The following is a 24,682-nucleotide window of genomic DNA, read 5'->3' on the forward strand; positions in this document are numbered from 1 at the left end:
AAAAATCTGCTAGCAAAGTACAGGGTAGCTGTTTATGGCCATTTTGACTTTCTTACACTGATTATCTAGAAATTTTTGTTGTTAAGTTTTCGCAGATCTGAAGCTTCACCTCAAAGAAATTAAGCACCTAGCAGGTGGATATATTGAATATGGGCTGTATGCTAATTAGCTATGTATATTCCGATGAGTAATTTAATGTAAGCTTTTAGGATTTTTCAAGCTTATGTCATTTATTGCTATATCTTATGGTTTACATTACAGCTGCAACATTGACGCAAGTTAAGACTTTACAAAAGTTTGAGCTGACATTTAACAGCTCGTATTTAAGTGTAAAGCAAAAATATTAAATAATTAACTGAAGTATGCAACATTCTGACTGCTGCTAAAAATTTTGACTAATACTTTTGTTAAATGTAAGTTTGATACACAATTATCTGTTTAGGTGAATTATGTTCTGGTTTTGAGCTGTGTAACATTTGAAAATTTGATTTATATTTGACATTTCTGAGTTCCATTAAGAGTAATTTAGCCTTCATTTTAATTCAGATTAGTATTGCTCATATGGTCCATAATATTTCATAATAACATAATGTATTTTTATTTCAGTTTTGATAGCTGTACCTTATAAGAGAATAGTGTTGTAACATCTAATAAAATATGTTTAATACTTTTTTTATATATTAGGATTTTAAAATAGAAGTGAATTCTGGAAAAGCTTTAGCAGAATCATTGGATGCTGCTGTTGTTCCTGAGAACCCATATTTCAATGTTATGCTGAGAATGGTAGCTACTCGCTGCATGGCACAGGCATTATATTTTAGTAGTGGAGTGTTACCTCAAACTGAATACTTTCATTATGGTCTGGCAGTTCCAATATACACTCATTTTACTTCTCCTATTCGAAGGTAATTTTTATTAAAAAAAAGGTGTGAAACTTATTAATAGATTGCAGAAAACTGTTTGATTTTGTATCTTATGTCTTTTTTAAATCACTTTCATAGTTTGGATGTAAAAAAGTTTTTCTTTGTTAATTAGTATTTCTTTTTTATGTATATTTTATCACTGATCCATACTTTTAAAATTGTAAACAAGCATGTGTATTCCATTAACCCTTCATTTCTAGCTAAAAGGTTTGCTGTTATCGATAGAGATAACTGCAAAAGATTTACTTTAAAGAGCAGGAGAATTTATTGCTAAGCCCAATTGACAGAAAAACAACATAAATCAATTTTTTTTTTGTGTGTAATACCCTGTAATTGATATTAAGTCATTCTTTTTGCATTTTTAAAGTATCCACTTTTAAAAATCAATGCAAACATAAGTGTGTGTGGTTTTTTTTAATAATGTTTAAATTTCATAGCTAAGTGTCTGAAAAGTTAATACTTGTATTGAAGCACCATCATTCATACATAGATTAAACTTCAGATTTTATTTGAAATAACTACACTAGAATTGATAAATAGCTTCCATTTACACAAAATTTTAAAAGTTTTTATAATTTCAGTACTTATTTAAAATATTTTTTTTAGTATTATACACTTCTAAACGCAAATCAATATATACTCCATCTTAGGTTGGCAAAGGTTGCATATTTTATCTGTTATGTTTTCCTAATACTCCAGCATAATCTGTTATAAAGAGAAATTTTATGTATGAAAAGTTTTATATATAAAGTGAGATAAATAGATCCTCAAATAATCAACTACAACAAAATTCCTTGTGTTTGACCAAAAAACAAAACAAAAAAAAAAAAAAAACTTAAATTTTACTATTGTGAATTGATGCAGTTTAGATTGATATGTTACAGATATGTAGTTTCATTTCAAAATGTAGCTACAAGAGAATGTGTTTTTTCTAATAACTGGATTCTTGCTGGCTAAGCATTTATCAAAAATTATAGTCAAAACCACCAGTCATTTAGCTGTCTAATCAGTGAAAGTATTGCCTAAATGCATCATAGGGGGTGACTGGTTTTACACTCACAAAAAAGTGGAGATTCCATCTTAATTTTGAAGGAGAACATGTCAGAGGATGGATCCGAGGTCCTTACACCCTCTTTCCCTGCCACTAAACCCTCAACAGTATTTTAAGTATCCCCAGTCCCACAAACACACTAACAAAGTTACCACCATGCCAAGAGGGAAACAGAAGAGAGTTGTTATATTACATCCAAGATGTGTGCTGACCTCCCATATCATCACACAATTATTTAACTCGCTAGAGTTTTGCAAATTTTACCATATTGTTAAGCCATAATTAGTGGAAGGCTCAGATACTTTACTATGAATGCTTCTTTGTAAATAATACAATGTATCCAAAGTGAATTCAAAGTTTTCTTTTAAATAAACACCTGCAGTCATTCATAACAGCTGGCATTAAGTGACATCATCGATAACTTGGTGTATTTTGTCCATTCAAATTTTTCAGCTGCATTTCATAAATGTGTGAAAGCTATCAAAAAGGCTTTGAGACTTATATTTCAATAATAATAATTTTACAAAAGGCAGGAAAATAATTTTTTTTTAAGAAAAACTATGATATTGCCATTTGTGAATCATATATAAAAGATAAAATATGCATCTTTTATTACTGTATAGGCTCTCAATTATCTGCCTTCCAAATTTTTCCTTTTTTTTTTTTTTTTTTTTCTCTTGTGAATACATCATTGAGATTCTTTGCCACATGCTGGATTCTGCATTGAATATTATTATTAGACAAGGAAACTGTAAAACCAGTTTCTACTACACATTTGCTATTATAAAGCCATAATCCAAATAACCATAATTTTATTTGGAACATTTCTCTTTCTTAGCATATCTCACTACTAGTTTATTGCACGTCCCCCTCCATCTTGTAATACATATTCTAAGATGAAATATTATAATACAGTAAAAATTGGTCTATTTTTAAAAAGTAAGACCAAAAGGATTTTTAATGTGTGCTTGGTCACGATGTATTCGGTGAGTTTACTGGTCTAGTACTTACTGGATACTGATATACAAGTGCAATGTATACACAGCCAGCTGAGAAACAAATCCCTTTTCTATTACAGTAACTTAAGCAAAGTAAAATTTAATATGATTTTTAAGTATATTAAGCACCATTCAACATTTCTACTGAAGAGCAAAACAGTTAGTGATTTATTCTTCATAAGGCTGTAAATTTAAAAGCAAATAAGATCCTAAGGTATACATTTTAGGATTAACTGTATTATGGGATCATGAAAATATAAACAGCTAAGAAGAATTAGACTCTACTATTATTACTACTTATTACTGCAATACAATATATTGTTATACTTGATACACGTTGATGGCGGTGCTGATAGTCCTTTTCGTGTGGTGGTGCTCTTGAATGAGCAGTCTGTTTCATGATCCATTCATTTTGTGAATCCCCCTAGTGAAGTAATAATTACAACAATTTTTTTTTTTTTTTTTTTAATTTGTATGAAGGAAGACGAGAAAGCGATGCAAAGAATGCTATAAACGCTTAGCAAGCCTAAAAGGTACTCAGTAGGCCACAAATATAGCAAAGAAAGTAACAAAATATTGCGTTAATTGTAAGGGCAAGCTGGCACTTTGTTTAGCCTGCTTGCATAGAAAAAAATTAATAATTATATATAATTATAAGTTACATTTTAAGTAATTTGTTTTGTATTGAATGTTTGATTATAATGTTGAAATGTTAATGTATGCTGTCGAATAATTAAAATAAAATAAAATTTTGTACTACGTATTTTTTTATATATAAAAGCGTGTCTCATCGGTGAGTCATGCCAGTCTGCGGAACAATCAAGCATGGTGCAAAAGTATGACCCACTGGTGTCAGCGTGTTAAAAGAATCAGATTCTGATGTCATTCAGAAGGAATTTATGACTAATGCATTGTTACTGAAGATTTTAATATCTAAGATATATAGTAATAATTTATATAAATCTACTTAATTATGCTGTTGCAATATTCTAAATCAAAATGTTTTCTTCTTAAAATTTTTGAAAAGATTCGAATTAAATTGGAAAGGAAACATGTTTGTGAAAAATTTTTTTGCTCCTGATTATGACAAGGCAATTAAGGGGAAGGTGTTTTCATAGACATCTTTTTAAGAGTTGCTGGTAGCTAAAAATTGTATAATGTGATATATAATTATAAAAGTATTCCATCTAAGTGGAGCAAATACTTTACCTATGCTTATTCCTCATTTGTTTTCAGGTACTCTGATGTTATTGTACATCGTTTATTAGCTGTAGCTATAGGAGCTGATATTACATATCCAGATCTTGTAGATAAAAAAAAGACACAGGTATGTAACACATTGTTATATGAATGTTTTCTAATGCCTGAATATATATCAATAAGTGATCTATTTTATTAACCATTATCTTATATTGATTGTTTCAGGAAATTTGTAATAATTTAAATTACCGCCATAAACAAGCTCAATATTGTGGAAGAGCATCTGTGAATCTGTATACTCATGTAAGTATGAAGGCCTTTTTTTTTTTTTTTTTTTTTTTTTGTGTGTGTGTTTGGGGGAGAGAACCTAAATTTTAATTTAATTTTAGCATTTAGTCAGAGTTTTAAAACCATAAAAATAGGCTTAAAATTTTCCCTTCTGCCCCGATGCCGCCCAATAAAAATCACTCTTTTTTTCCCCTAATTTTTTAAGTGGTATTTCTGGATGAACAGTGCCACCACTTATTAAACTCATTAATTAAGTTTGTTTATTCCTAGCTTTTATTTCATTTTCTTCTCTAATTTTTCTTTCCTTAACTATTGAGTTTAATAATCCAATTACAAATTCTGGATCATCTTTAAATGTTTTACTGTCCTTAATTTTACCTTTTAATTGAACCACTGTTAAACCAACAGTTTGTGTATCTTCAATTTCACCAAGAAGGTTTACTAAGTCTTCTTTCTTAGTATTCTTATACATTTTAATTTATATATATCTTACATATATATATATATATCTTCAATACATCTATACTTTGACTAAATAAAATCAAAAGCTTCCTACCTGCTTCTCTTGAAGTTTCTCTACCGTCATCTAAACCTCTGGTTCTCAAAAGAGAGCGTGTGATATCATCCCTTTCTTCATCCACCGCCTCATAGAGAAATAACTCCACCTTCTTGTATTTTAAACATTTATTGCACAAAACACAAAACTAATATTAAACTACAGTACTAATAACTGAAATATATAAAGTAATACAAGTTAATTTTGTTTTCATTAATGGCTCCCACGAGCTTTCCCTAGACCTCTCTGTCGGTCTCCCTCTTGGAAACTAAAACTTTTGGCACCTTCAGATTAAAAGCCAGCGCCCTCTATACATTTTGTTGGTTCGCGTCACCCGTACATCACAGTGACATGAATCACTTTTGTATTCCTTGTAAATAAATACTTGCCACTATTAAAGTTTCAACCCTCGTATGTTGACAAAGAGTTAAAAAAAAAAAAGCTCATGAAATGCTTCCTAGCACTATTGTATGTTAACAGTCTTTAAATGAAAAGGAAGTATGAAAATGAGTGACTAATTGAAGAAAAATTAAATGAAATAACTTTCATGAATGAAAAATATTGAAGCAATGTATGTAAAAACTAACAATGAAAGTGGTAAAAGAACTGTAGATGATAGTGATTTCAAAAAGTGATGACATACCAACATCAGTTGAATTTTTAAAAGCACTGTAAATTCTAAGAAAAACTTTTGAGCTGCAAGCAGTTTTAACAAAATTGAGAACAAAACTGAAAAAAAACTGCAGTTGAACAATATATAAAAGCAGATAGAATAGTAGTTTGTAAGAGATAAAATTATAAAAATATTTTTACAAAAAATAATAAATTAATTAATTTCAAAATTTCATATAAATAGATTAATTTTAGCATTAATTTTTGGTTTTAATTTTAGGATTAATTATTGAATTAGCTGTTAATTATTAATTTACTTGAAAAGTTTAAAACTGATATCACAATTTGCAATAAACAAACTGCCGTCTATTACCCTCAGCTGCTTAATAAACAAAAATATTGTTGGAATGGAAATGGTTTTGATAAGCTATGGGTACTAAATATGCATCTGAGAAAAACAATATAAATAAAACTACCCTTAGTTTAATCTTAAAATTTTAACTGGATGGCTCTATCCACATGATTTTAACAGATGCTTAAGCACCATTGCTTAATGGAACATGGGAAAATTATTAAAAAAAATATAAGTTGTAAATTTTGTAATATCACATTTATCATACTTTTCTTTACATTCTAGCAGACTTTACACTGCAATTATGCTGAAATCAAATCAGATTTATTTTAGAGCGAGCATCAAAATTTAGGAAAATCATTAGTATATCGAGAATAAAGATTTAAGAGTGTAAGATTCTCCTGCATGCGTAATAAAATTTGATATATTTCATAAGTTTGGTATAGTTAATTAATGGAAAATAATTGTGTAATCAGCTTTAGATTTTTATGATTAAATAAATGGCAGATATTATTACTTAAGTCATTAAAAAAACTTATGATAATTAATCAATTTTTTTATATCCTGTTTTACTTTTTTTTCCCCTCTTCCTAATTTTAAACTGATGTTTTAGTTTTACTTTAATATATTTTCTCTTGATTAGATATTTTTCAAAGACAAAGTTGTGGAAGAAGAAGGATTTATATTATTTATTAGAGAAAATGCTCTTCAAGTACTTCTACCTCGCTTTGGACTAGAGTGTACTTTATATCTGAGCTCTGTTAATAAAGATGAAGACACAGTAACATTTGAATATGATGAAGAGGTAAAGTTGATAGTGTTTCTTTTTCTTCATCATATGTCTTATATAATTTCTTACCTTTATGTGTGTGTATATGTATATACAATAATTTTAAAATGCATAGATAAAGACACTGGAACTTTTACATCATACGAGATTGCATAGATGGCTGAGAAAACTGTAGTGGCTTGAAGGTAGGAACGAGTGGAAAAACATTATGAAGCATTTAGCACAACTTAACTTGAAGAATCACAACCTTTATTTTTTACACATATCAAATCATTCTTTTCAGACAAAATATTTCTTAATTATCGTAGAATACAATAAGTTCCATTTAAGTACGATGTCATCATAGGCAAATAAGCAGCAGCCGGGAAAAGTAGTGTTTTGCGAGCACATAAGCATTAAGTGGAAATCAGAAGAGTGTCGTAGTAAGAGTCGGAAAAGTTTCAATTCCAAGTTTTGGTTTACAATTAATTTGATTGGGCAAGAAGTATCTGCATTAAAACATTATGTAACATCAAAAAATTTGGAATTTGGGAGAACAGATAAATTTAGGGGGAGATCACCAAATTTAGGATCTTTAGTTTTGAGGTCGTCAATTATTTTTAAAGCAGCTATGATATTTTCTTATATCTTGCATATATACACACACACATAATGCACACTTTAAAGACAAAAAATAAGATTGAAATTTGCTAGTGTGCAGAGTATAAAAAAAAGATAGATTTAAAAATAAAAAGATGAGCATACAAAAATTAGATTTCTATATGTATGTAAGTCCTGTTTATTTAAAAGAAACGACATATCTTATGAACTTAAGAATTTTCATTATCAGGTAACGTGAAAAGTTCATCAAATCCATCTTCTATTATATCTTCAGGCACCTAATCGGATTCAGTTTTATCTTCACCATTACTGTTACTCTTATCCATAAATAAATAAATAATCTTCTATTCCTTCTAGATTGTTAGGTATACTACATTTTTTAAATGACTTTTGAATTTTGTTGCATTTAATTTCATTCTATGCTTTTATTATCCACTCACACCATTTTTAGACTGGCATACTGCCTTTTTTGGCATAATGCCATTTGGTCTCCTTTTGTAAATGTTTTTTCACCTTTTAACATCCATGTATTCTACTGTCATTTTAAATTTTCTTTGAATGATTTATTAATACCCAATTCATAGGCTGAACTAATAGGATTAATCTGCTTGGAATAACTGCCATGTCTGTGGTACACTTTTTCTACAATTTCTCCATATTATCCATTAGATGGGATTTGAGTATGTCATAAACTAAAGACTTTCTGAATTCTATAAGGCAACAAGATACTTTTGCCAAGCATTTTTTACACACAATTTGACACCGATTTTGACCTTCGAACCTTTCTTCTGAATATGAAAAAAATATCATTTGGGAAATTAACATTTTAGCATAAAATTTCTTTTAAAAATAACAGTGGGTTTTAATTTTGTTCTGTCCACTAAGAAGGAAAGAACTACAGTGAGGTAAAATTTTTTGGGACTGTAATTTTTATATGAACCATTTTAGTTCTTTTTACATCAGTTGTTTTATTTCCTATCGTATCAAACATTACTGCAGTTTTATCTGTATCTGCAATATGTATCAGTAAATATCTTTTTTTTTTTTTTTTTTTTTTTTTCCTTAGCACGTCAATAACATATTTTTGGAAACATCAGTTTGTTGTCCAAATCTTTTTGGAGTCTTGTGAAACTTTTTCCCACCTCATAAAACTAAATTTTTCCATGCTCATAAATTGACTACACCAACTTAAAGCTGCTTTAAAGTTTTCACATTCTTTTTTCCCACTTTAAGACAAGTAAATATGCACTGTTCTTTGGTGCAGTTAATCCATTCTAGCGTATGTCTAGGACCCAGAATGCAACACTTTATTCAAGAATAGGCCATTTCATTACTCCTTTGCACAAAGCCCATTTATTCTTTGGCATATTAATTATTGTGATTTCATTTTTCTTCCTTTCATGTATGGAGCTTTCATAAACACTAAACATCCTTGCTGCAGCATGATTTCCATTTTCTTTCGCAAACTGAAAGACTTTATTTGAAACCAGCACTGTGCTTGTTTCATTTGTCAGAAGCCATATTTGCTACTAAAAGGAACACTAGATCAGCTGTATTTCAACTAAAGCAAATGTGATTTACTAAAGCCTTTGATGTTCACTTCAAAATCAGAGCTTCAAGTGACTACTGGAAGAGAGAACATCTGAGTCCTAATACCACAAATTCTTTGGGTTAGAAGTGCATTCTTACCCTAAATTATATCCCCTTTTTCTCGAAACTCTAGAATAACATTCTCGTGCACATTTGCATTGAATACAACCATTCTCTTTGCAGTATTATTTACTCCCTCAAGCATTTTCTTCACACACACAGTGTTCCCCTTATCGCTTCCCAATTCAGTATACCATTGTTTGAAAGCTGGGAAAAATCTTTTAATGAATGGTTTAAAAATATAAGAGCATCAGACATGTGTCTTTCAGGTTTCTTCATAAAGAAAATGGTACACATTATATAGAGAATGTACCTACAGATTAAAAAATGTAGCTTGAAATTATAGGTGTGCATTATATGCCAGAATGTACAGTAAGTCATCCAAGTTTCAAGAATTTTTTTTTTAATTGAAGGCCTATGATTAGAAACTATCTACCTTCATATCAGAAGAGTAAGCTGGAGAATGATAAGCATTCTAGGTATTTCAGGTTTTTGAATCTCTCACTTTGAGAGTTGCATCCATCTCTAGCAGAGTTGCTATTAAACTGGAGGAGGCATAGCATTGCCTTTTAGCTGTACGAAAGACTCCTTATTCTCAGCAATAAGTGATTTGGATCTGTTTACTGAATTACAAATGATAGGTGGGGAGTTGTTGAAGTGCTCAGTTATTAATCGCTCCAATTAAAAAAAGTTATGAAGTGTAAACTGGCATTAATATCAGCTGTGCATTTTCTAAAATTTGCTGGAGGAAAAAAAAATAAATCACTGGAACAGAACATTAAATGCAGTCTATTTATAGAATGTGCTCATTATTCCTTTATATACACCATGCCGAAAATTTAAATCTAAAAAACAATTTAAGTGAAAGATAGAAAATGACTGTAAGAAAGGTACAGATATTAGGACTATAAATAACAACAGTTACAAAGGTGTAGGAAAAATTCTTAAATGTGTAGAGACTTATATACTGAGAAATAAACTGAAATATGGAGTTAGACATAAATTGGGTTTATATAAACCTCTTAGAAATGCAGAGAGACAAAAAGATATAATATGGCTATTCGTATAATCTTATTCTAAGGAATTTCATTTCATGCTGTTACACTTCTGAGTGTGGGTAGAAATTTATCTGCTGGCCAGTTCCTCCTATGAATACCTTCTTTGTTAAAAGTCATTGATAAATGCAGTTTTGTTAGGATAAATATTTATTACCTATTAACAGAAAACAAGAAAAAAGTTCCTAGAAAAGCCTCATGTAAAAATTTGCTTTCTTTTTTCTGCAGTAGATCTCCACTACATGAAAGAACAGATAGGTAGTCATTTATATTATGTCATTCTATCCCAGTAAATGACTACCTCCAAAGAACATCTGTCTTATATATTTGATAGATGAGACTGATTTTGAAGGGTGTTCCGTGCTCCATAGTGTGTAAACATTTTCACTAGCTCTTCAAATTAAAATGTGCATTTGCTGTTTTACATAATTTACTCAAATTTGTTTTTTTAAAAAAACTTTTTTGTTTACAAACTGGTAGTTCATTGTGGATTAATAGTCTGTAAAGGAAAAATATAAAGTATTTATAAATATGTATTCTGTATGAGCAATATAAATTTAAGTGTGCAGAATACCTTTCCTTATTAAACTTTACTTTTTTACAGACTACATTTAAGTCACTTACACTGTATATGTATTTATAAGTGCATGATTTATTCTAAAACCATAGGCAAGAATTCTTGCCTTTCTGGATAGTGTATGTAAACTGTACACATTCTTTAAAATGCCATCAAGACCCATACCTTGTGAAAAAAAGTATTCTCACATAAAATTAAGGGCACACAAAATAAATAATTTGACGCGTTTGCTTTATTAATTATAAATTAAATTCGATAACAGGTCCCCATTCCCCCCCCCTCTCAGTGAAAACTTTTCCAGAGAGAAACAGAGAAAACAGGCTGCCCTGTGATATAAAAATGGAAGGTTCTGTAAAATATATATTTCATTTAGTAAAATTATGATGATACTTTATAATGAAAACCTTACATATATGCTGTGCAATATGCTTAGACTACATAAGTATCTAAATTGAATCATTCGTTGACAGCAGAGTGCAGTGCTATGATTTTTTTTGGGGGGGAGGATTGTTTAAAGTAACCATTTAATTCATATATAAGCATATTTTTTAAATAAAATCCTGTTAACTGCATGACTTGTTGAAATTGCTTGTGTGTTTCAATTCTGTATGTGCAGACATTTCCTTTTACTTCTTTTTAAATTGACTATGCTAGCTTGTCTTCAAAAATAGTAATTTCTATGAAAGTACAGTACAAATTCTGAGACCTGGGCTCATCAAAATTTCAGTGATTCCAAATTTTGAAATTTTCCAGATTTTAGATCATCATATTTTTAGTTTAATTAGATAATCTGTAGAAATTATAAAAATAAAAATATGAAATAGTTGTTTGTGAACAATAAAGCATTTGTGATTTTAAGGAAATTTACCCCCCCCCAAAAAAAAGTCACTACTAATTTGTTTGTTTTATTAAACATTTCTTTCAATGTAGGTTGTTTAAGTTACTTCACATAATTTCTTCTTCAGTCATCAAACACCATTGTTCAAGTCCCTTAATTGCCGAGTTGAGAATTCCCATTAAATTATCAATCAAAAAAATTTTTTTTTTTTTTTTCCTTTCTTTCTTTTTTCCCTCAGCAATCTCTTTGTCACTTTTTTATCAGTTGTGATATTTTCTGCATTTGGAAGCATACTACAGATTTTGAGGAGTGTCTTGTTTCCACATACCTTAATGCTTAGGTTTGTGGTGCTTAGGTACTATTGGTGATGTGTCAGGAGATTGATGAATTATGGCATGTTCTTTTGCTAAATTTTGTCGTTTTTATCACATGCTATGTAAGCCTGAATTATATTAGCTATGTATTATATTTGCATCTATTTCCTGCCTATGCTTAATGCTTATCTGAGTCCCAAATAAATAAATTCCCACGTTTACTGTATAACAAATACAGTAGTAGCTTATCTGCATAACATATCAATTATTCTTAATCCAAACAGTATAATTTACAAGCCTATAAGTATAATTTACAAATCTATTTTTTGCATACGTAATTTAAATTTGTCAATACACTCAATTCTTCCAGTGCAGTTGGTTGAAAGCCATAATTTTGGACAAGTATAATGTCAACATAAAAGATTATCACAAAAATAAGAAATGATTGGCAGATTTGCATTAGTGATATAAATTATTCACTAGATGTAAAATCAGCAACAAGCTTTTGTAGAATGTTTCGATTCAAGATGTATGCCAAGCCAAAAAGCAGCTACAGAGCCAACAAATTACTGATTGTGTAGATTTAAGTTTTTTTTTTTTTTTTTTTTTTTTTTCCTCCTGTGTTTCTTTGACATGGAGGTGTTTTATCTAGTACCAACTGAAATTAATATCAAGACTTTTTACATACTGTATAAAAATGTCTACTGCACATTGCATGAAGCATTAAACATGTGCTAAAGTGGGACGTTAATTTTAGAATATAATTCTTTCTCCGATTTTGGAAAACAAAAATATGCTTGTTTTCTGGAGGTCTGGATATTAGACATCCAGATTTCAGACTTTGTATTGTTTAAATATCTTCAAGTAAAAATAACATTGCACTTAACTAATTATTACTGTTTATGAGCAAAATATTTATTTGATTTTTTAACAGGGTCCGTCACAAACTGCAGGAGGAATTACTTTAAGACAGTTTGATCCAGTGACTGTTCAACTGCACATTGATAAAACTAATATTCAGCATCAGAAAACAATCTTAAAACTTGTAAAACCTCATGTATGTTATTCATTAAAATTTAATGTTATAAATTTTAAAGCATAATTTGTTTTCTTGTATTATAATTTTCTGTTTTATTTCTTTTAGATTCCAAGGTTCAGTGTTCCGCCTCTAGCAGATGAACCACCTGTCAAAAAACAGAAAACTGTGTAATATTATAAATAGTTTCAAATAAATTTTTTATTTCTTTTAAATATTTAATTCAATGCTACAGTCAATTAAATCAGCATTAAGGGGACTTGATTAATGGTTGTTGTTGTTTTTTTAATGTGTGGAGAGGGCAGGTATAAAAGATCTGCTAATTCTTAAACAAGATATTAGCTTTTATAAAACTATGCAAAATTATAAGTACCATCATATTTTCATATCAGATGAGAAGATTTTGCGTGCTTTTTTTTTGTGAGTTTTTTCAGGAAAGTTACGTCATCGGTGCTCCTTTTACGCTTTTTATCCGTGAAATAGAAGTATTTTATTTTCTTTCTAAATTAATTCTAATAAAAAGAAATCTCCTTTAAAAGTATATGTATTTCATGTATAATAGCAATTCTATTAAAATTATATTAATTAATTTTGAAATTAAATAGTATTATATAGTATTTGGCTAGATCTCATAAAAATGATAAAAACCTGATGTGAGGTTTAAATCCGTTATATTTTGAAATTAAAAATTAAAACAGTCTTTTTATACGTATTCTGAAAGCTAAGAGCTGTGCAGATTTTTTTTTTTTAACAAATTATCCATTATATTCTTGGGGAGGATTTATAATTAAATTATTAAAACATAAAGGTGCAGTATCTTTAACTTTTCCTAATAAAATTCAATACTTTTTACAATGCCATAATAAATAATGGTAATAATACTTTAAATAATGTAATAATACATTAAATATGTAAGTAATAATGTGTAAAAGTATCTAAATAAATAAAATTTCTTATATTTTAAGCATATCTAACTTTTAGATTCAATTTTTATCCCTTCTGAGTGATCTTTGATTTATAAAATTTATAAAAATGAGACTTTATGAAAATGCATGCATTAAAATACAGCCAATTTTTTATTTTAAGAGAAAAATCAGGAACCAGATTTAAACTGAGCATGTGCAGAATTCTGTATTTTTCATTGTAAAAATGAATTTTATATTAAATTTTGGAATTAACTTTTACAAAAGAATTATCTTTCTTACAAAAGCAAAACACGACATTTTCAGTGCGAAAGAGATGTAATTTCAAAATAATATTTTAAAATATAGAAGTTTCAAATGTCCATAATAAAAAACACTTATCTTTTTCCCATATATAATTAATTTTACATGCATTTTAACCCAGTAGCTATATTTTCTCTGACCACATATGACTAATGGTGTCTGTATTGTACAACAATATGGTATTATCATTAAACTGTTTTCTTGGACTTTTTCAATATTCTTGTGGAAAGACTTGCCCGATTTGTTTTATTACAGAAATAGCATATAATGTTTTACCTAAGATTTGTTATGTCTAATGTTGTTGAATTCTGGTGGGTGGATGTTTGTAGTTGCTGACGAAGTATACACTGGAAAATATAAACGAGAAAAAGTATTTCTCATTATTTAATTTTCTATACTTAAGCAATAAGTTATTTTTATGCACTAAAAAGTGAGTGTGGTGTGTTCAGGACAAAATCTTGGCTCAGAGTGAGTTAGTTTTGATTTAAATATCATTTGATTGATTAATTAATAATGCTGAAAAATTATTAGCCAATTAAGTTTGTTCACAAAACCATCTACATCAACAGTGTTATGTAAAAATGAAATAAAACAGCTGTTAAATTTCAAATGATGCAGTTTAGAGAGGTTTATTACTATTTTTAGAAGACAGATGGAAAATACCCAAATTAAAATGAAGAATCAAGGGGCTGTTGCAAGTTTAAGTTAAAATTTTGAATTAGATATTTTCATGTTACATATATATTTGAAATAAAAATATTTTTTAATAATCAGGAGATTATACAACTAGCTTCACCTTAAAATTAAATCTTGTAAAGTTTAAACTTGTTAAAATATTAATCACTTGTAGAAGAATCGAATTTAGAAAAAAAGACATATACATCATTAGAACAATGTGCATTTATCAAAAAAGTTCTTTCAAATATTAAGTTTATGCATTGTTTATTTCTGTATTTGAATTTCTATCCTTATTTAGTAGACTTGGTTCGGGGACTGAAGATCATGAGAAATCAACTTTGCTGTCACTAGGATTCGAACTATAGATTTTGCATTTGATAGCTGGACATATTATCAGTTACACTACAAAATCACACACAAGAGAATGCAGTTATTCCTTATAAATTTGTAAATAATAATGTGTTTTCATATGGCATAATTATTATTTTTCAGTAAGCAATGAAAATATATTTCTAACAATAGCACCTTCTGTAAGCTTTATTATGTAATTAATAGGAAAGCACATTTTATATCAAAAATAATACACTCCATAACAAAAGAACAAATGCACCAAGAAAGAATTAGCTGATTGCTTTGAAATTTTGTATGCATAAATGTTTTGACCAAATATGCAAATTATTAAAATGTGGTTCCCAATGAATGAATCATGCGATCTCCAGCGCATCCAGCAGATGTATATAAGGTATGTATGTAATAATATATAAGGTATGTATGTAATAATAGATGTATATAAGATGTATATGTATATAAGGGAAAACAATCCATTCTCATAACAAATCCTTTTGTTATAACACTATTCAATACTAATATACAAATGCAGTTGATGAAATATATATATAAATGAAGCACTGCATGTGATACTGCACATAAATATTTTTCCCCCACTCAGATCAAAAGCAATTTCCACGATCTTTGGTTGGTAACGCTATTTCACCTCCCTTCTCAACATTTGCTTATTTAATAGTGTCTTTGTTTTTCACAACCATAGACACCATCCTACTCGACATCATATAGTATGCAATCATTTTAAGTTCCAGATGCATATGCCATCTTCATACTTTTCACCAATCTTATTTTTACCTCCATGATGGTCCTAACAATTTTCTTCATTGCTTGACTTTTCTCATTAATTTTCCTAAAACTCAAGGTTTATATGTTGGAGGGAATTAAAGTCCAGGATCCTTTCATCCTGTTTTGAGAATAATTCGGTCCAAATGGTGCATCGTGTTTGCGCTCATGGTCGCGGATGAGGTGGTCAAACTGTATGTACCAAGTTGGATGTATTTCAAAGCAGACGTATATACTGGTAGGGAAAATGACCAACTCCGACTCCTAGAAGTTTAGACTCTGACTCCCCCATATATATATATGTAATTAATAATGTATAACACATTTTAAAAAAAGTCCCATTTCTTTCTGTAACATTTTATATCTAAGATTTTATTTCTTAAATGTTCCATCTATTTTAGATCCTATTCAAATTCTTTGCATAACATTCCTGAAAAGCAGTATTATTTTAAATTGTAAGTAATATACCTTGTGCCTATTATTTCTACACTTCAAGTAAATTACCCTTTTTCTTGTTGAATGGGATAAAATAACAAAATTTTTTTAACTTCCATAAAAATATTCATATATCTATTTTAAAAAATCATTTTCACTTATTTTATCTAATTAGAAATATATGGTTTTCATTTATAATTTCTGATATTTCACAGAAAGACAGTCTGTAAAATCTACCATATTGATACTTTTAAATTCCGAGATATTTTTGAAACGTTTTTAAACACCCAAATTTATTATTAAAGTAGACAAAACAGCTTCTTTGCTAAGCATTTAAACATAATAGCAACTTTTTTCTACAGCAATGGATATTGAGAGTTATTTACTGATAGACTAATGACTGCTTTCTTCTTCAAATACCTAATCTCTATTATTAAATAATGAAAAATCTGTATGTGTATATGTACCCTGCATTTTTGGAAAATAACAGTATTTAAAGCAATTAAATTTTGAACACACATTCCTCCACCCACGCTTACGCATCTTGAAACCCAAATTTTGATTTTGTTTTAATTTATTTCATATTTTGTGAAAATTTAATAATTATTTAATTAACAAACTCAGAAATTAAAAGTAATGTATTGTAACTCAACAAAGAGTAAGGTATTTAAGTTTCAAATTTAAAGCTAAAACTCATTTAAAAGAAATGGTGGCCACACAGCAAAGTCCAATATGTGTCTTTCTAATTTATTCAAAAAACACAAGAATTCAACAGAAATCTATTGCCACTGCCCAAAATAATATTTTTTATCATCCATGAGCGAGTGTGTTGCCATTTGGTGAAGTGTAAGATATTTTCTTTCAAATTTTACCTGTTTATTATTGATTCATAAACCGAGTGATTTAAAAGTAATAAACACAGTTATTCGTCTCTATGATTATTAATAACTAGCTGAACCTGTGAAATTATACTAATTGGACCCAAAATCTTGTTGTTTGACTTCTCCAATAATCATTATTCAGTGTGTTATTTTATCCTAAAAAAAAATTCAATCACAATTTCACAGAGCCAGAAATTGATAAATGATCAAGCATGGCATACAAACAGTTTAACAAAGGTACCATATCTGGCAATCCTTGCTCATAAGCATCAAAAAATAATTTTCTGCCCAATTAATAGAAAAGTACCCTTTTTTTATTAAAGTTTTTTTAAATTAACATTATGAGATAATATGATAATTTTATCATTAACAGATCATAAAGGCATTCTAAAGTCATGCATAATCAGAGGGATACTTATGGGATTTCTAGTTGGAACAAGGAATAAAAGTACATCTTTAAGTCTGAAAACTGGATCTAATATATCTAAAAACATCATTTTGGAATATTCTGAAGGCAAATCGGCTCTCGGAATTCACACGAAAATATATCAACAGAATCGCTTAAAAATTCCCAGCAGCCTTTAATAACATGTCGTAAAATATATTTTAAAGTTCTGACAGTACTTTCTTAAACCCTCATTATTGAAATGCCACCAAGATTATCAATAAATGTTAGCCATCATGAGAAGAGCTCTGGTAGGTCACATTTTATCATTCTGGTACTATCTTTTCCCCAAAAAATATTACAATCTTTGATTTACCAAGGAGTGAGAAAGATGCTATATGATTCTTCTAAGAACAAGGCATTTTATCTTGCATCTGAATATGTGAAAAGGGACATACAATGGAAATATACCTAGACAAAAGCATTGGAAATATACTTCAACAAAAGCATTTGGAAATGCAACTTGAAAAATTTATGTAAAAGAAAAGCAGATGTTCTGACAACCTGTTCAGTAGTTCCAGAAGTATTTTCATGAGTACTGCAAGTTATTTTTTCAATTATGAACATATTATACATAGAGAATAATGTCCAATATAACTTTTTTTAAAATGAACCCAACTTCCTGAAATATCAAGAATTACAAAAACTTTTGAGTTGTAGAGATAATAATACAGAGACATGGACACAAATTATATCACTCAAAATAGTAATTAGTTTTATAATGCAATTTAAAAATCACAGAAAAACTGGTACGGTGACAAAGAAACTGGCAGCTAATGCTTTGGGTTTAAATCCCAGAGAAGGCACAAACGTCATTGCAGCATGTGGGCACTTAGAAGTATTGTAAAAAAGTCCTCTTGAGGGGTTAGTGGTAGAGTAGCAGACTCTCAAAAAATTTTTCTCATGACGTTCCACCATGAGATAAATTTTCTCATGGTGGAACGTCATGAGATAAATTTTTCTTCATAAGATCAGGAAAATATCTTCTATATTCAAAATTGTAATGAAATTTCCTTTTCTCCCCCAAATGCAATTTGGTTTTCCCCTGTGATGTACCTTGGTTAATGTTTTCAGTGATGAGATGGCAAAGAACAAAGAATTTCTGGCTATTTTCAATGAATGCATTGAGTTGGAAGTGTCCAACAGTCTAGAACAACATCAGATATGGAAGAAATTGTTTTAAAAAGTTTACTAAGTTGATCGTAAATGATGTTATTAAGAAATACAGCATAAGAGGTGGGAAAAAAGGTCTGTCAGTTTCAGTTTAAAAATATTCTGGATTGCTGGAAATGCATTAATGAGTTAGCTAAAAGCTTAGAACTAACTTTTTACATTATTCTAAACTATAGAATATTTTAATTTATGGTAAGCACTAATTTATTATAACATACATTACTCAGGAAAACTTCATTAAATTATTACAAGACAACTCCAGTTCCTCATACTACAGATATGGATTGCTTGGTGTAACCTACTAGGGACTATGTAAAGCAGATGCATAATACCTGTAGTTCAGTCTCGGCTTGAGTCCCAGCAAAAAAGTTGGTTGCACAGGCATTCTAAGGGACTTTCCCATACATAAAATGAATATAAACCAGTTTCCCTTAAAAAGTCTTCAATGAATGAGATAGATCAAATAGTAATCGCAAATAGATCTGCCTCAGATGCAGATAATTTTAATATTTACCTCAATTTAGCATACAAATCATATAACTTATTTACGGCCAAATACAATTCAGCTTATTTTTTTAAACTCTCTAAGCAGCATGGGTTTTGGGATCTGTCTTGAAGTCCTGTATTTAAACAGCATTTATTAGCTAAATTTGTATGATTATTTATTTTAGTCTCTAATTTCATAAACTTACATTAAGATGACATTTGCATTATTGAAGAAAATAAGAAAGTGAAAGATCTTAACCCTTAAATGCATGTAGTTGCCATTTGGCAACATACTCATAGTTAGTCATGTAAATCAAGTCAAAACACAAATTTTAGCTTACTGCACAGTGTAACCAAATGGATACATACTGTCTGTGTATATAGTTTTGAAAGTTTCAGTGTGGTGATACCACTAATGGTACAGCAGTCATTATTGCGAGTCGATGTGTAAGGTATGGATATAATTTGTGTTTAAGAATTTTTGATTTTGTGTTTGTTATTTTGATGTATTCAAAAGTTTTAAAATTGTTTGAAAATGTTTGTTCACAAGTTTGTTTGAACAAGTTTATATGGTATGCATTATTACATAAAATTGTTATTACACATTTGCCTATATTTATATATCTTAAGCAACAAAATTACTGGAGGTTGTTTGGAAAGTGATGTTACATTCCCTATACAGCTCTGACCTTGTGCCTTCAGATTATCATTTATAACTCCAACCATATTACTCTATATATTCCTGACCTTGTGCCATTGGATTATCATTTATTCCATTTAAGAAGTTTGGTAAAATTTCAATAATAATAATGAACTCAAATTGCACTTGATTGGGTTTTTTGCTGATAGAAAACAGAAGTTCTGTGAGCATGGAATCATGAAATTATCAGAAAGATAGCTAAACGGTCATCCAACAGAATGGAAAATATGAGAATGATTAAAGTTCACTTTTTGTATACAAAAATTTGAGTTTTATTTCACACTAAAAAAGCAAAATTACTTTCTTGCCAACCCCATAAATATAAAATAATACCTTATGATTGTGCTTTTAAGAAGCAACTCAATTAATTTAAATAATGACAGAATGCTAAGAAATATGTAGACTATATGTATCAATGGAAAAACAGTTACTATGAGGCAGTTGTTTATTTAGGAAGAAATTATATTAATAAAATAATGTCTTAGTATAATTTTTGTTACACAGAAATAAATTATGTGCATTATTTAATTAAAAAATTCATAATGATGCATGAATTTTGTTATTTAATTTGGCATAAAAAATTTGTATTTATTTCATGAAAATAAAAATATTTTTAAAATTTACACATAACTGTGGTTTTACTAAATCATCAAAAATGAAAAAAATAAAATTCGATCACTTGCATTACAATAAATGCATAGTTAAAAAAGAAAGGGTAGATAATCCTATCTTCAGATTTTTCAAATATTCAGATAGGCTTCAGGTATTTGCAATTCAACATGATATTTAATATCAATTATATCAAAACTAATAGTAATGCTCCTAATATATATGTATACCTTTCTTCAATAATCAACAGTCAACAATTTTTAAATTATAAAAGTAGTTTTGATATCTGTGATGTATTTGAATGCTATTGTTCCTGAATGCATTCAGCTTTTGTCAAAAGTTCTGGACTAATACCAAGTATTGATACATCAAAATCTATTTCCCGCTCATGATTCACAACTTGAAGAGCCAATCTTACATGATTATGATCGACTGACCACATATCAGGTAAAAACTTAGGCTGCATAGTGTCCAAAAAATACTGTCTCCACAGTTTTTCAAGCTGAATTATACCACCATTTTTGCAAAAATATTCGTACACTTTCAAACCATGAGGTACAAATGATTCATTTTTTAAGTTCACATCAATATTGCAAGCTTCGGCTAAAACTTCTTCAGTCAAAACCGTAACCTGAAAATGATCTAATATAACTTTTTCTAATTCTTGTTTACGTGGAATGGGTATTTTATCCCCTGCAAGAGATAAGGCAGTAGCAGCAGATTTTATCCTGGCTAAAGGAGGGTTAAATTGGTATTTAGCATTTTTTGCAGTTCCAAGGGGTGCATCACACATTTTTGCCAATTTGTTACGTAAATGTTGATCTAAAATATTGCTTTGCTTATGGCAATCAACACATAATAAAAGAACATCATGAGATAAGTTTTTCTTCATAAGATCAGGAAAATATCTTCTATATTCAGAAGGTACAACATGCTTACAATGAAAGTTTTCAGTTGCACCACACACTACACAACAATTCAGCTTCTCTCTTGTGTAAAACACATTATCTAATTTTGGTCGGCCAGATGGTTCAAAGTTAAGTCGGACAGTAAAAGGATCCTCATTTATAACTTCACCTAAATTTTTATTAACATACCATTCTGCTTTACTTCTATCACAACTGCAAAGTAATTCTCCATCTGGTGCTACAAGCTGGCAGTTATCATACATAGATTTTTTGCGAGGTTTGCTGTATCTTCCTTTGCTTTTGGGCAAAGAACACGATAAATTTCTCTGTTTTTTATTATTATTAGCAGAATTATGTTTAAAGGGTATATTAATAAATGATTGTATTTCATCATCCACATTTAAAATAAGCGGAAACGGCCAACGGTTTTTTCTCCTTTTTAACTCTGAATATATTTTTGCAGCTACTATAGCATCATCAGCTGCATATTTTATTTGGTCAGTAGTTAGCGTAACAGCATCCCAGTTACTACATCTTAAAGAGTAGTTTTTATTTAAATCTAAGTCCAAAACTTCATTACCCAGGCTTTTCAAGCCCAAGTTTTTTCCTTGCAATTCCTTTAAATCCTTAGCCAAATAACGCAAATCAAGAAAATTGTTCACCTCCAAACAATAATCGTGAAACAGTTTTTGGACATCTTCGTATACCCCGACACCAACTTTCAGAATAATGTTACTTTCTAAAAGCTCTGCTAAACCACTTGGTATAAGCGAAACTGGTATACGAGATAAACGGATTAATACACAAAAGCCTTCTTTATTCGCTAACTGCAATAAGGAAATGGGCTTTCTTTTACCGTCAGCAGTCACCCATTCGCAATCGATACCCACTACTTCAGATTTTCTAAAAGTTTCCAAAATCTCCGCTTCAAATGAATTCCACTTTTGGACATTATCAATTAATATTACTTTGTTATTCACCTCATCACGAAAAACAGATTTTGAAAATTTATACAAAAAATAAGCAGCAGCTGTCGCTAAGACAGTTATTTTAATTGGTATATAACTGTAAGATTTCCATGTCATCTTGTTCCAGAGAGGACAAATAACTTACAGATTATATTTTAAATTGCATATACGAATGATAAGAAGTTCGCTAAACAATCGTAACACATGTTGTCAAAAATCAAAACATTGTCTCATTGCCAAATTCACTAAGACAAATAGCAAGGAAGGCCTAGCAAGGTAGATAGCACTAAAGCTCCTCTTCGCGATTCCAGCGCTCTGTTACGCCATCTAGTGGCTAAATGGTAGAAACATTAAAAATTGGTATTTACGTTTGACAATACTACGTAGTTTGTGAAGCGTGTTGCGATTGAAAAATAATTAAATGTTTATTTTTGATTGTTATGGGCATTATGTATAACTTAGAAAGAAGTACAGAGCACACGTTTTTTGTGTACCCCAGTGTAATTCACGAGTTTGCAAGGAACCTGAGTTATGCTTCCATCGCATTCTTGGTTCGAAAAATATCGAACAAGATAGCAAAAATAAAGAAAGGAGTGGATTCGCGTATTTCGAATTGGAAAGAAAGTTGGACATTAAATGAAAGTGCGTTCTAAACATTTAAAAAAATACTGATTACATTTTTTCTCGTTAGAAAAGTTTTCTTTATATATGCAAAATTTCTTTCTCGTATATTATATATATACAGGGTGATTATAATTTAAGTTTAAGTTTCAAAACGCTATAAAAAGAGAACCGCTCATGAAAATGACATCAAATTTGAAAGGAATATTTTTGAAGAAGGCGGAAAGCGTATGGCAGAAGAAAAAATTTAGTTTCAAAAGTTAGCAACAGATGGCGCTGCAAGCGGAAGAAGACGTAAATTTAAATGTTAGTTAAATTTCAGTGTTATAAAACTGCCAGGTACCAGGCTGTTCCTCATTTCGCGTCTCAGACGTTCGCCGTGGGTGTTTCACTGCAGGACCGCGCTCTGCTGGTAAAGTTGTATTACAAGAATGATGATTGTGCAAGAGTAGCTCTGCAAAAATTCAGGACACTGAAGGGTATAAAAGAAGGCGTTGGTCTAATGAGTGTCGTAGGTCTAAAGAAAATGATGCAAAAATTCGAAACGACAGGTTCGTTTGATGTGCAATCTGTTAGAGGGAGAAAACGAGTGCACTCGACGGTAGTTGAAGAAGTGGCCACAGCATTACAGGAGGGGTCGGCCGGTGGTGTGCAACCGTGCAGTGCACGAGGAATTGCTCGAGCATTGGACAGGCCTACGAGCACGGTGCTGAAAATTGTACGAAACATCCTGCAATGCTATCCGTACAAAATTGGCAATGTGCAGGAGTTGCTTCCGTCTGACCTGACAGCTAGGGAGACGTTTGCGTTAGAATTCCTGGCTCGCATGGAAGTAGATAATGAATGGCCGTGGAAAATTTTGTGGACAGATGAAGATGAAGCCCATTTCCATCTGACAGGATACATGAATACCCAGCATTGTCGAATATGGGCAACAGAAAATCCACTGGCAACGCACCCCGTACCACTTCATCCTGAAAAGGTCACAGTATGGTGTGGTTTTACGGCATCATTCATCCTACAACCATATTTTTTCGAGCAGACGGGTGCTTCCGGTCCTGTTACCGCAACCGTCACTGGTCAGAGGTATGCGTCTCTTTTGCGCAACCACGTGATTCCAGCTCTGCAACAGCGTGGATGTGTGGATGAAATCATTTTTATGCAAGATGGCGCTCCTCCGCACATTGCACATTCCGTGAAGCAGCTGCTGAGGCGCCATTTCGGAAATGCTCGAATTATCAGCCGTCATTTCCCTACAGCCTGGCCGTCCCGATCGCCTGATCTTACTCCGTGTGATTTCTGGCTGTGGGGATATCTGAAGGATGTTATGTTCCGTGCTCCAATTGCAAATTCAGCGGAATTAAAGGCACGCATTTCGCAACACATTCTGAACATCACCCCGGAGACACTGCGATCCGTTGTGGAACATGCTGTTTTTCGCTTTCAACTTGTTGCACACAACGGTGGACACCATACTGAACATGTTTTGCGCCAGTCTCGCGACAGTTCCGAACTTCTTTGATGAATGGTTCTTATGCGGTATGTCGCCGCAAAACTCTTGAAACCGATTTGTCCCTTTCGATG

At 30.4% G+C, this 24,682-nt stretch overlaps 2 protein-coding genes across 3 annotated transcripts in view; one reads left to right on the plus strand and one right to left on the minus strand.

Annotated features, from left to right (window-relative positions):
• Nucleotides 1-13,099, plus strand: part of Dis3 (exosome complex exonuclease RRP44-like protein Dis3) — a 106,975-nt gene extending 93,876 nt beyond the window's left edge. For both annotated transcript variants that reach the window (XM_085824300.1, XM_035350801.2), the window contains exons 17-22: nucleotides 685-905; nucleotides 4,209-4,299; nucleotides 4,398-4,475; nucleotides 6,624-6,785; nucleotides 12,739-12,861; nucleotides 12,949-13,099. In XM_085824300.1, coding sequence (XP_085680426.1) covers nucleotides 685-905; nucleotides 4,209-4,299; nucleotides 4,398-4,475; nucleotides 6,624-6,785; nucleotides 12,739-12,861; nucleotides 12,949-13,014 — 741 coding nt within the window. In that variant the 3' untranslated portion in view covers nucleotides 13,015-13,099. The remainder of the gene's footprint in view (nucleotides 1-684; nucleotides 906-4,208; nucleotides 4,300-4,397; nucleotides 4,476-6,623; nucleotides 6,786-12,738; nucleotides 12,862-12,948) is intronic.
• A 6,424-nt stretch (nucleotides 13,100-19,523) lies between these two features.
• Nucleotides 19,524-22,732, minus strand: Exd2 (Exonuclease 3'-5' domain-containing 2). The gene has a single exon (XM_035350800.2). It carries the CDS (start codon nucleotides 22,592-22,594, stop codon nucleotides 20,906-20,908), a length of 1,689 nt encoding a protein of 562 aa, XP_035206691.1. The 5' UTR covers nucleotides 22,595-22,732; the 3' UTR covers nucleotides 19,524-20,905.
• Between the last annotated feature and the right edge of the window lie 1,950 nt (nucleotides 22,733-24,682).

The sequence above is a fragment of the Stegodyphus dumicola genome, chromosome 9 (assembly GCF_044657685.1).
Source record: "Stegodyphus dumicola isolate Sdum_Otavi_A_Nest chromosome 9, ASM4465768v1".
NCBI classification, from domain to species: domain Eukaryota; kingdom Metazoa; phylum Arthropoda; class Arachnida; order Araneae; family Eresidae; genus Stegodyphus; species Stegodyphus dumicola.